General features: G+C 40.9%; 1 protein-coding gene across 4 annotated transcripts in view; it reads left to right on the forward strand.

Annotated features, from left to right (window-relative positions):
* Positions 1 to 10,462, forward strand: part of SHTN1 (shootin 1) — a 106,076-nt gene that overhangs the window by 18,660 nt on the left and 76,954 nt on the right. For 2 of the 4 annotated variants that reach the window (XM_006020548.3, XM_025200184.1), the window contains exons 1-2: positions 4,884 to 5,083; positions 6,872 to 6,932. In XM_006020548.3, the coding sequence (XP_006020610.1) occupies positions 5,075 to 5,083; positions 6,872 to 6,932 (70 nt within the window). In that variant the 5' untranslated portion in view covers positions 4,884 to 5,074. Of the gene's footprint in view, positions 1 to 4,883; positions 5,084 to 6,871; positions 6,933 to 10,462 lie in introns of those variants that run through there. The other 2 variants (XM_006020550.3, XM_025200183.1) reach the window with 1 other exon arrangement.

The following is a 10,462-nucleotide window of genomic DNA, read 5'->3' on the forward strand; positions in this document are numbered from 1 at the left end:
AGGGCAGGGGGCCCCCCAAAATTGTGGGTCGGCCCTGTTCATTTGTCTGGCTTTTGATGTCTTTGGTTATTTCTTGGTGGTTTTTCCCAGTTTTAATGGAGGGTTTTTACAGCCGACCTATACAGAATGTGCAGCTAGGTTGATTGTGTGCTGTCTTACACACATCAACTTGGGCAAGCAGTATCACTTACGTGCATGTAAGTGGGATCAAGCCCTAAATACATTTCTTCTAAAAGTCTGCTGAGGTAGAGTTCACAGTTAAGCTGACATATAGAATCAGTAATGAACTGTCACCTTAAACTGTTCCTTTTGCTGATTTGAGGGTTTGATCCAGTATTAAGGTTCATTAAAGCATGTGAATGTGTGCATAACTCTATCGTGCATATAAAGCAGGACTACTCATACTTGAGTTTATGCACATGCACATGCACTGAAAGGCCTGTTGTGTGCAGAAGGAAGTGTTGGCCAGAGGACTGGCCCTAGATCTTGCAGTTGGAGGATCTGATTCTTGTTCTGGCTGTTTCATTGCCCTGTGCAACCTTGGGCAAGTTGCCTTACCTCTCTGCCCCTCAGTTTCCTCATCTGTAGAATGGGGATGCTGCTGGGTAACTACCTTTTTAAAAATGCCCCCAGATCTATGAATGGAAATGACAAGAGTAAGAGTAAGCAGCGTGGTTTATACTTCCAGCACAGTTCATTTTTCCTAAATAAAGATGCATGTTTCTTATGGACATAGCAGATGTTCCTTGTGGGGGGGAATCTATTTTAGAGTGGAAATATAGAGTTCAGCACACAGTAGCTGGACTTAAAGTGAGCTGAGACTGAAAACCCAAAGTTAAATATATGCCCTTTTCTCATCTCTGTGATAGAGAAAGAAAGCCTGAAGGGGTTTTGTTTCAATTTTTTTTTTTTTTTGGTTTTGTGTTTCTTATATTTACGAGTTTTTTCTGGTTGTTTTCACATTAAACATCCTGTCTCCCCTTGGAAGTCATTTGTATATGCAACTGGTAGAACTGTCATCAAAGGTACCAGGAGAAACCTGATGGAGACAGGAAATTATTTTTTTATGCAGTTTTTTAAATACTTTTTTTGTTGTTGCTATTTTTAAAATTTAGCGCACAGGAATAGGAGAAAAAGAGCTGCTTCTCCTTGATCTCACTTATTCAGGCATGAAAAACATGTAGTTAACATTAACATCTCCAGTGAGGTCTTTAGCAAAATCACAACTGACTTTTGTAATGTATTTAAAGTGGAGACGGAAACTTCCCCTCCCCCAAACAATCCCTTTCCCTTGGAGCCAAAGCCTCGCAGCCCACTTGTTTCCTTTATGGGTCCCCTTTTGATTTAGAAAAACAAAACAAACCAAAATAAAAACCTAGAACTGGAGGTGTCAAGGTAATAGGCATTCAGCTGGAAACAAACACAGATTGTTAATATGCAGCTCTGAAGTATCCATAGTTGAGGAATGAATAAATATTTGAATGCTTACTGGAGATAAGCATGCAGAAAAGTGACTTCTGCGTAGCAGTGCTGGCAGTGTCACTGTGCCAGTTGAAAAGGAACCAGGAGAGATACCTTTACAGAAAGAGTAGATGGACCGTGGTGGTGCCAGGTAAAAAGGAAAGTAATTACTTGGCTGTTTGAAAATGAAAACAAGTCCCCCATTAGCAACTGTCTGAGAAACAAAGGAAGAGTCCTATTTTGATGACAGGCCTTTTCATCTCTCTACAGAGAACGTGACAAGTCTCGTATGATCCCCTTTTTTGAGAACATACTTAATTTTTAATTTGATACTTGCACTAAAATAGGAACAGATTTTTGAAATATTATAAAATATCTATGTAAAGAAGAGGGCGTTTTGGCCCATGCAGAGAAAATTGCTTAATTTACTCTCTGGTGACTGTCCTAATTCTGATGTATTAGCTGAGAAGTTGGAATTAATTTTTATTAGACAATACAAGGCACAGGAGGGTTTTGTTTGAATAAAAGGCTTTCATGTCTTTTTGCTGCTCTAGGATCCAGTCTTGCACCATTGAAGTCATCATGAACTTGCTTTAAGGAGTACAAGATCAGAGCCATAGTGGGCTATGTAAGCTGGTTGCAAAAGACAGTGAAATCGTGGCTTCATTGAAGTTAATGGCTAAATTTGTACTGGTTTAATTGGCTAGGGAGAGAAATTACACACAAACCAGTATATCTGATTGGAAATTAGTTCAAATCTGTAACACAGCAGAAGTTCAGCGCACATTAACTGCTTTCAAAATGATCAAAGCTGGTTTAAGCTAAACCTAAATGGCTGCAGTATCAGACTTAACTGATTTAGGTTAAATCAATTCATAGAGCTTCTGTCCCAGATCCCCTCTGTTAACTTAGTCCCCCACCATCCCAGGATACTTTGCACCTTCCCTGCAAACCCTCTTCTCACAGGGTGGCAGGCTAGCCTTGGCCCAAGCTATCTGCTCCAGCCAGCAAGGTGTGCTCTAGCGCCCCCAGCTTCTGGCCTGGGCCTCTGCAGGCATGGGACTGCATTTCTGGAATCAGAAGCGAATGTCTGTTCACTTGCTTATCAGTGCAGTCTACACAGTTTAGACTAACCCGTGAAGATTGAATCAATTCAGCCATGGGCTTTTTGATGGTCTGTACTTAGCCATTATAACTAATGTTATTCGCCAGCGCCCCAGGGTGGTGTGCTTGGATACTAGCATCCATGAGGAGACCCACTTAAGTCATGGAGCTTCTTCCACGTCACGTCATTGGATCAGGAGCTAGAATAAGCAATGTTGGCTTTTGTGCTGTACCAACCTAAAATACTGGTCAATTTGATGCAGTCCAACTTTCCCCTGATATACTCGATAGTGTATTACACATATCCTCAGTATTTGGATATTTCCTGTTTGTTTGTAAGAAGTTGGTAATGTTAGAAACTATTTTTCATTTAAATAAATGGATGCTGCCTGGCAGGTTCCACGATTGCCCACTTGGACTAATAGGAAAAATTACAGGCCAAGGTATGTGAAGAGTCTGAGACTACACGGTTCGGCACTTGGAAGCAGCTAGAGACTCGACTTTATAGCTGCTGAAGAATTGCTTAGTAACCTGCATAACCAGAAGGCAGATATTTTGAAATCCGGAGCTGTCTGCTTGCCAAGGCTCTCGAGCGCGTGATCCTTAAGCATGCCAACACTTGAAAAATCAGGACCTCGAGCAGAATTAACATAAGAAAACTAATACAAAAAACTGAACTGAAGGCTTCTTCACTTTGGCTGATAAAACCAGTTTTCGGATTGGGAAGTGACAGCAGGATTGTCATTTGTCACATCACTTAAATTCCAAATCAGATCAGTTTTGCGCTGTCCATGACATTACCAACCACAGCAGTCTCAAATGCATATTTTGCCACAGAAAAGAAGCCATCATACTGAACCATGGATTGGGGGTGATTTTCTTTTGTATTTATTTTTATGATCTTGATTTTTAGTATTTGAACACTTCTCTTGTTAGGGCTACTGCTAAGTGTCAGTTCAAATTGTTGTTTCTCTTGCATTTTTCTATTAAATACACGGCCGGTTGATTTTTATGGTGAATCTCTTCATTTGTTTCTTCTAACATTTGAGTCTGATTAGAAATATATTCTGTATATTCGCATCATTCTATAGTTATTCATTCAAAAGAGGTCAATGATTTTAAATACTGAGGAAAGATTAGGAGTTTAGGGAGCAGCTGATTGTTCAACATTTGGGGGATAGATGGACCTAACAGTTGTTTCCATGTCAAAAGAGACCAGTACAAGCTTCTACCAGGCATCTGACACTTCACATGAGCCTGCAGTGCTGCAAGTGTAGTATAACCACTCCAGCTTTAACTGTGCTTCATCCTGGGTCAAAGTTAGGGAAGTTTAGCTCATTTATATTCATACACGATCATAAAGATGTAATATTTAGGTTGTAACAGCTGTTGTGGGCTTCCAAGGAGCAGCTCCCTCCCTTTTTAAAGTGGCAAAAATGTATGTTTGTCCATACCCTTAACTGTTCATTTCCCCTCTCTCTGATGCAATGTCAGTTGTTATTTTCTTTCTTTCTTTTTTCTTTTTTAATTGTGGTAAGCAACTTTGTTGTTATCAATCTTACCTGGATTTTGATGCAAAATTTTACTTTTCAGAATTTCCCATATGTTTATTTGTACAGGGAAACGGTGATAATTGCTTACAACTTCTTATAAAGGAGAGGAGTTAATGTTCATACTACGAAGTCTCTGTTCTGGATGGGGTTTACTTGTACAGATCTGGTTGCAGGGTTGAAGCCACATTGTTCAGTGTTGAGGCAGACCTACAGCAAACGTGTTTTCAGAAAGTTAGGGTGTGGAGTGGGAAATGGTTTATAAAGTCAGCGCCTTGGCCTGGAGATCCTGATCCTGACCACATGCGTGCATGTAGATGAATTCCTAGGTGAATAGTCTCCCTGCTTTCCAGGCACTACTTGCATGCAAGAGTTGTTCATGCCATTAGATATGGGTCCAAAAGGATTTTCTGTGGGACCGCGTGTCTAAGGAGAGCTCACATAAAGAAAGGCTCGGTGTAGTGTGTCCTTACCTTCGCTTTATTCCACGAGGGAAGCTGTTATCTTTTTCATTGCACATCACTAAGACATTTGGAAGGTGTATTATCTAGTGGTTAGGACACTGGGAAGCAGTCCAGTGCCTCTCTGTAAGACCCTGGGCAACTTGTCACAATGCCCTATCTGTAAAATAGCAATAATAATGCTTTGCCTGCCTCCCAGGCTGGGGACGGAGGGCTTATCAGGTACTTTCATATCCTTGCGTGAAGTGTGCTGGACCGCTGCAAAGTGTCGCTGTTGTGAAATATTCAGCAACAGTTGGCATGAAATCGCACCGAGTCCCCTTGCAGTGGAGCCGCGCTCTCCGATGACAGCAGCAGGAGCAACAGCAGTTTTTTTAAAGCCTTTGCTGCTCTCCATTTCCCTGCCTCCTGCTTGCAGAGCCCACTTCTTCCTTCTGTGAAAACGCAGAGGGAGGGGACCGAAAGCGCCAGGACTCGAGGAAGAGAGGCAGCGCCGTTATGCAGCAGGTTATTTTGTTCCCTGACTTCCCTTTCTTCCCCTCCTTAGCAGGGAAGCAGCACGGGGCTTGTTGCTTACTCCTCTCACTGCCTAGCTGTGTCACCGAGCCCCTAGTTTCCTGCTTGTCTCTGTGGCCTCTTTCTCTCCCACTTCTTCCTTGTTTCGCTACCCTGAGCTGCAGCAGCAGGTGACCGGCCCCCTCCCCACTCGGCAGCTGCTCCTGCTCTTTTGATCCGTGTCAAGATAGGGGGTCGCTTACTCAGTGCAATGCCTCTTTATGCCTTCATTAGGATGGCCCTCAAAAGTGGCTTCCGCAGCTTCTCCTGTAAGAGGCTGCAGCTGAGACATCTTCCATCGTACCCCTTCTCCTAAGGAGCCAGATCTCTGTGTGGCTTGATCCAAAGTCCATTGGGGTTGATGGAAAGATTCTTGTTAACTTCAGGCCTTTTGTCATTTATCAGTGCTCCTCTCCTGGTATCTAAAGGTGGGGACGTACCTAGGAAACAAAACAGTAAAGCAAAATTCCCCCCCCCCCCCCCCTTTAAAAAAAAAAAAAGGAAGCAAAATTCCTCCCCCCCCACTCCTTTAAAAAAAAAAAAAAAAAATCTGGTTTTAATTCACAGCCTCTCTGAAGCAAGCCCTCTGCTTATGATGGCTTATACTATACATCCCTGATTTGTTGGACTGTAAAGGTGCAAATCTATACTGCCTTATCGTGAAGTGTAGTCATCAGTATAGTTATGCTGTAAAGGTGCCAGTCTTGTAGATCTTTTTCTGTTCCTAATTACTACGATCTTGTAAAGTTGCATGTGAGGAAGTATGTATGCATTTTGGATGTGTAAGTGACATTAGATGGAAAAATCTCATTGAGTCTCTTCTTATGGACTGGTCATTTTTCCCCTTGAAGTCATGTGTTTTCCGTGTCTAAGTTGTCATTGACAGAATGTCCCATGAGCTGGGAATGATTTCTGTAGTATAAGGTGGAGGAGGCTGTATAGGAGTTTTCTAAAGTTACAAATATAATATCCGTGTTGTTCTCTCCATAAAATAGGTGCCTTGGAAGTAGGTGATGTTGTTTGAGCCTTCTCAGGCTAAGGAAGGCCTAGAGTTAGGTCTGCTCCATTTCTGGGTGAATGCCCTAGTATATGCTCCTTTTCTAGTCTTTGAAAAGGTAAAGGGCAGGTTCAGCCCTGTTCCTGGAAAGAGGAGACAGGAGGTCACACATCCCTCTGCATAATGCTTCCTATCGCCTAGCTCTAGGTAGCTCCTGCAGTTTACGGTTTCTTTGAATCTTTGGACCCTTCCCATACATTTTATATGGAGCCAAGGTGCTTAGCCCTGTATTTTTAATTCCATTCAGAGGTGAGGCATATAAAAATAAGGCACTGCAGCACCTAACTTGTAGGCTGCAAGTCTTTTGTTGGTTCTGGCCCCTAGATCCTATGATGGTGGATATGGGAACCCAGGACTCTGCAAAATAAGATTACTGCATTGTATAGCTGATGCACCAGATATACGCTTTTATTACTGTAAAATATATATATTAGGATTTGCTAGCATCTCTTCAGAGACTATCTCCAAACTGTCTCTGTTTGGCTTATGAACTATCTCAAAGACAGTAACAAAACTGTTCGAACTGCAAGGCATTTTTCTCAGCTGTGATGGGAAACATCCTTGTATATTAAATCCGCTACCGTTCATCCCTATGGTTTTGTGTGTGTATAGTACTGATTATTTAATTACGGGACCATGTTCACAGGTTTATTTTAACTTCTGTTTTCTCTTTCCCTGTACAGTGTGATAAAGTCAAACAGGAGCGTGATGAAGCAGTCAAAAAACTAGAGGAGTTTCAGAAAAGTAAGTTGACGTTCAAATGAGAATTTTAACACTTAAAGTACTAATATGGCCTTTAGTATTGTGGGGCTATGTTGGGCTTTAGGTTCAGTGCCTGTTTTTCCCTCCTTGCCTTGTTGCAAAGGTCTGTCCCAGCTCACGGGAAGTTAAATTCTGGCACAGCAGACCAGATAGGTGAAATCAGTTGAACTGTATTTAAGGTGTGAAATGATGAAAGCCTAGCGGGCTAAATTCTGTTCTGTGTCATTAGGAAAATGGAGCTAAGTTATACTGAAATAATACCCATGTGAACCAAGTAGAATTTGGCCCAGTTGTTCAAGGGGAGGGAGTCAGATTGCTAAAAATAGAGACGGCATTTAAGGTTTGTAGTACAAACTGATGCCTCTGGGCAATTTTAGAACAAGTCGTATTTTCTTTGCTGTGAAAAATGTCAATATCCAGTTTTATACTTTTATGGTAGCAGTTCATTGACATTTTATGGTGTCTAGAAGCAACAAAGCGTGTCTAATGGGAGAGGAAGTATCCTAGTGGAATAGCTTCTCAGAAGAGACAATTACAATGGGACAGGGCTCTGTTATGTCTGGTTTGTGCTACTGCTACATGATGGAGCATTAGAAATACGAGTAGCAGTAATACCGGACGAGGAAACTGCACACTGTATTTTTGTGCGACTAAGTTAATGGAGAAATTTACACGCTTTTTTTTTTTTTTTTTTGGTGATTGTTCATAAATGCAATTCTGGAAAATAGCAACCTTTCGATTCTAAAATATGCTTATATAATCGCTCCATGAGGCCAGCACATTCTTAAATAAGTCTAATTCCTGTGGAAAAAAACGTAGCCTGTTTGGTTTTGTTATGATACTAGGAATACCAGAGTGTGGCAGAAAATGTCAAGTAGTTAAGGCTTTAAAATTCAAAGTAATATTTGATGTTGTAAAATTTTATAGGTTTCCTTTATCTTCCTTTCACATTTTTAAAGAACATACCTTGTAAACATAGTGATAAAATGCCAGGAATATTAGGATTTTAAGGCAATAATAGAGCCCATTATTTAAACGACAATATAAAAGGCAATTATATTGATGAAGAGCTACATCGGCTTTGTGTCTGTGAATAAACTTGGCCTGTACTCAGCTTCTATTTGTTCTCCTGGCATAAACACATATTGTGTGTGATTCCAGTTTAATGGGGCCCCGTTTGTATGCCAAGCAGCTGCATTTTAGGCCCTATTGCGTGATTTCATAGCTCTCTGAAAATTGGTTCTATTCAGCACAAGAGATAGAAGGTGGTAGTGGGGGGGAAAGCTTCAACACACAATCATTTCTTTTCAATTGGAGCCAGCAAGGTTGATGACAACATGACCATTGTGTTATAATGATAAGACCACTAAGGATCTGTACCTCTCATCAAGGCTTTCACACAACAGCAGATACAATTTAATTCACTGCTCTGTCAGCAGTGCTGATACCATTATGCCGTCTGTCTCCACAGTTATAATCACTGTCCTCTGAGAAATGCAGTTGAAATGATCTTGAGCAGTCAAAGAAACTCTCAATTAAGGCTGCCACTTCCAATGTGTCAGATTGTGTCTTATGCACTTGGTACAATTTTCACTTCCAATCCTGTTTATTTACAATGTCTACCAGTAATTACGCTTAACGTGTCATTTAGTGAGGGTGCCCCTGCCAAGGAGATTGTTGGGTGCTGCAGTACCATTGAGTGGGAGTTTCTCGCAGTCAATGCCATCAGCGGCTTTTAGTCCCTGATGGGATGCAGTAGTAATGTTGATAATGCAAGTATCGTGCTCATCAAGTCATAATTAGATGCCACTCAAATGTGCCACTTGTAATAACAGTGTTGATTCATGTTTTCTCGGTGACTGCAACTACTAATTAGTTAAGTGGTTTTTGGTTGGCCTGCATTTGCTGCAGATTATTATTACCCCTGAAAAAAACGTCAAGGTTAGAGATGTTTCTGGCCACTTAGTGCTGCTTTATGAATTTTAATTTTGACATAATAAGAACTTTGGACAGACTTAGGAAGTAATATATTTTTGCATTTAATTTGGAGAGAATTTTTTTCCCCCGAGTTAATCATAATTGCAGGTTAATTAAGCTTAAATGAACCAAGAGTAATCCTTAGTTTGTATTATCTGAGCCCAGTCCTTGTTTTCTAACTTTAACTAGCTTTGCACTCCAGATTTTAGGTCCCATCTGTAAAATGGGGATCATCTTACTTTCTCTGAAACTCCTGTTTGAGATGCAATTTAAGGATGCAAATGCATTCTCAATTTCTGAGTTCATGGGTTTGTCTGGGGTTTTTTTTACATACCTATAATAGATACTTTCTTAAGCTTTCCTCTTTCAAATGTATTTAGTCAAATCCTCTGGTGCCACATAATAGTAGCCAAGGAGGGTTCCCATTAGTGTAGAGTTCGGAAGGCTTCACCAAAAGGTAGACGCTGTGTACCAAGATTCAAAATGTTTTGCCAATTTCCAGTGGATTTGGGATTTTTTGGGGCCATAAACAGCAACATAACTTACAGCAATGTAAAGGGTGCTCTGCCTTATACCTGAAGGTTAATCCTGCATATAGTGCTCCTTGCATCAGAGAACATTGAAGTAAACACCCTGTCACTATAAAAAAAAAATCCCTTCCCCAGCTTTCACAACATAAGTCTTGTCCAGAGGCAGGATTTGGCATCCAATTATTGTGGACTTCAAAACTGCATTTTCTAAAATAACATGTGCATTTGTAAAGCAATGCTCAGATTTCTTAGCAGCCAGCGTTTTTTCTAGACTGTACAGCTAATCTCATTTGATGTCCCTCAGGTTACAAACAGATGCTATGATTGTCCTGGGATAAATCACTTTATCCCAGGACAAAGTGCAGTCGTTCAGATATCCGTGCCCCTTCTCCCAAGATAAATCCAAAAAAGGTTCACAGGATAAGAAGTATTAGCAGTTTATGTCAGGATATTGCAGAGTACATTTGAGCAGTTTTCCCGAGATTGTGCTGCTGAATCAGTGACAGAAAGTGGCTCCGTATTCAGCCGTTCATTAAACCCTGATCGGAAGGGCAATGTGTGTACGCGCCAATCCCAGGATACTTTTGTTCCAGGACAAACACGGGCACAACTTCTTTAGGGACAAATGAAGTGTCTGTTACTAGCCTCAGAGTAATACTTCTAGAAGTCCTCAATTCTTTTATTCCAGTTATAAAACTGCTTTATGAAGAATTGATTATTTATTTTTGGTCACATTTTTCAAACTTTTAGAGGCGGCCGTTAGAGAATCTTTCTTTTCTTTGTCTGAAATTGTTAGGTTTCAAATCTGTCGTCTTGAAATAGATATAAAGGATTCTTTTCAGACTCGAGTCTGTCATCGCTGGCTGATGCTGCAGAGTATTTTAGTCAGGGAGTAGTCCTATTTACACATGAATGGCCTCATTCTTCAGTTGGCTCCTGCAGCAAAGAAATCAGCTAGTGGGAAGCCAGTTGCAGAACTAGGCCTAAGGTGGGAGTTGGAAAGAG

The sequence above is a fragment of the Alligator sinensis genome, unplaced genomic scaffold, assembly GCF_000455745.1.
Source record: "Alligator sinensis unplaced genomic scaffold, ASM45574v1 scaffold527_1, whole genome shotgun sequence".
Classification (NCBI taxonomy): domain Eukaryota; kingdom Metazoa; phylum Chordata; order Crocodylia; family Alligatoridae; genus Alligator; species Alligator sinensis.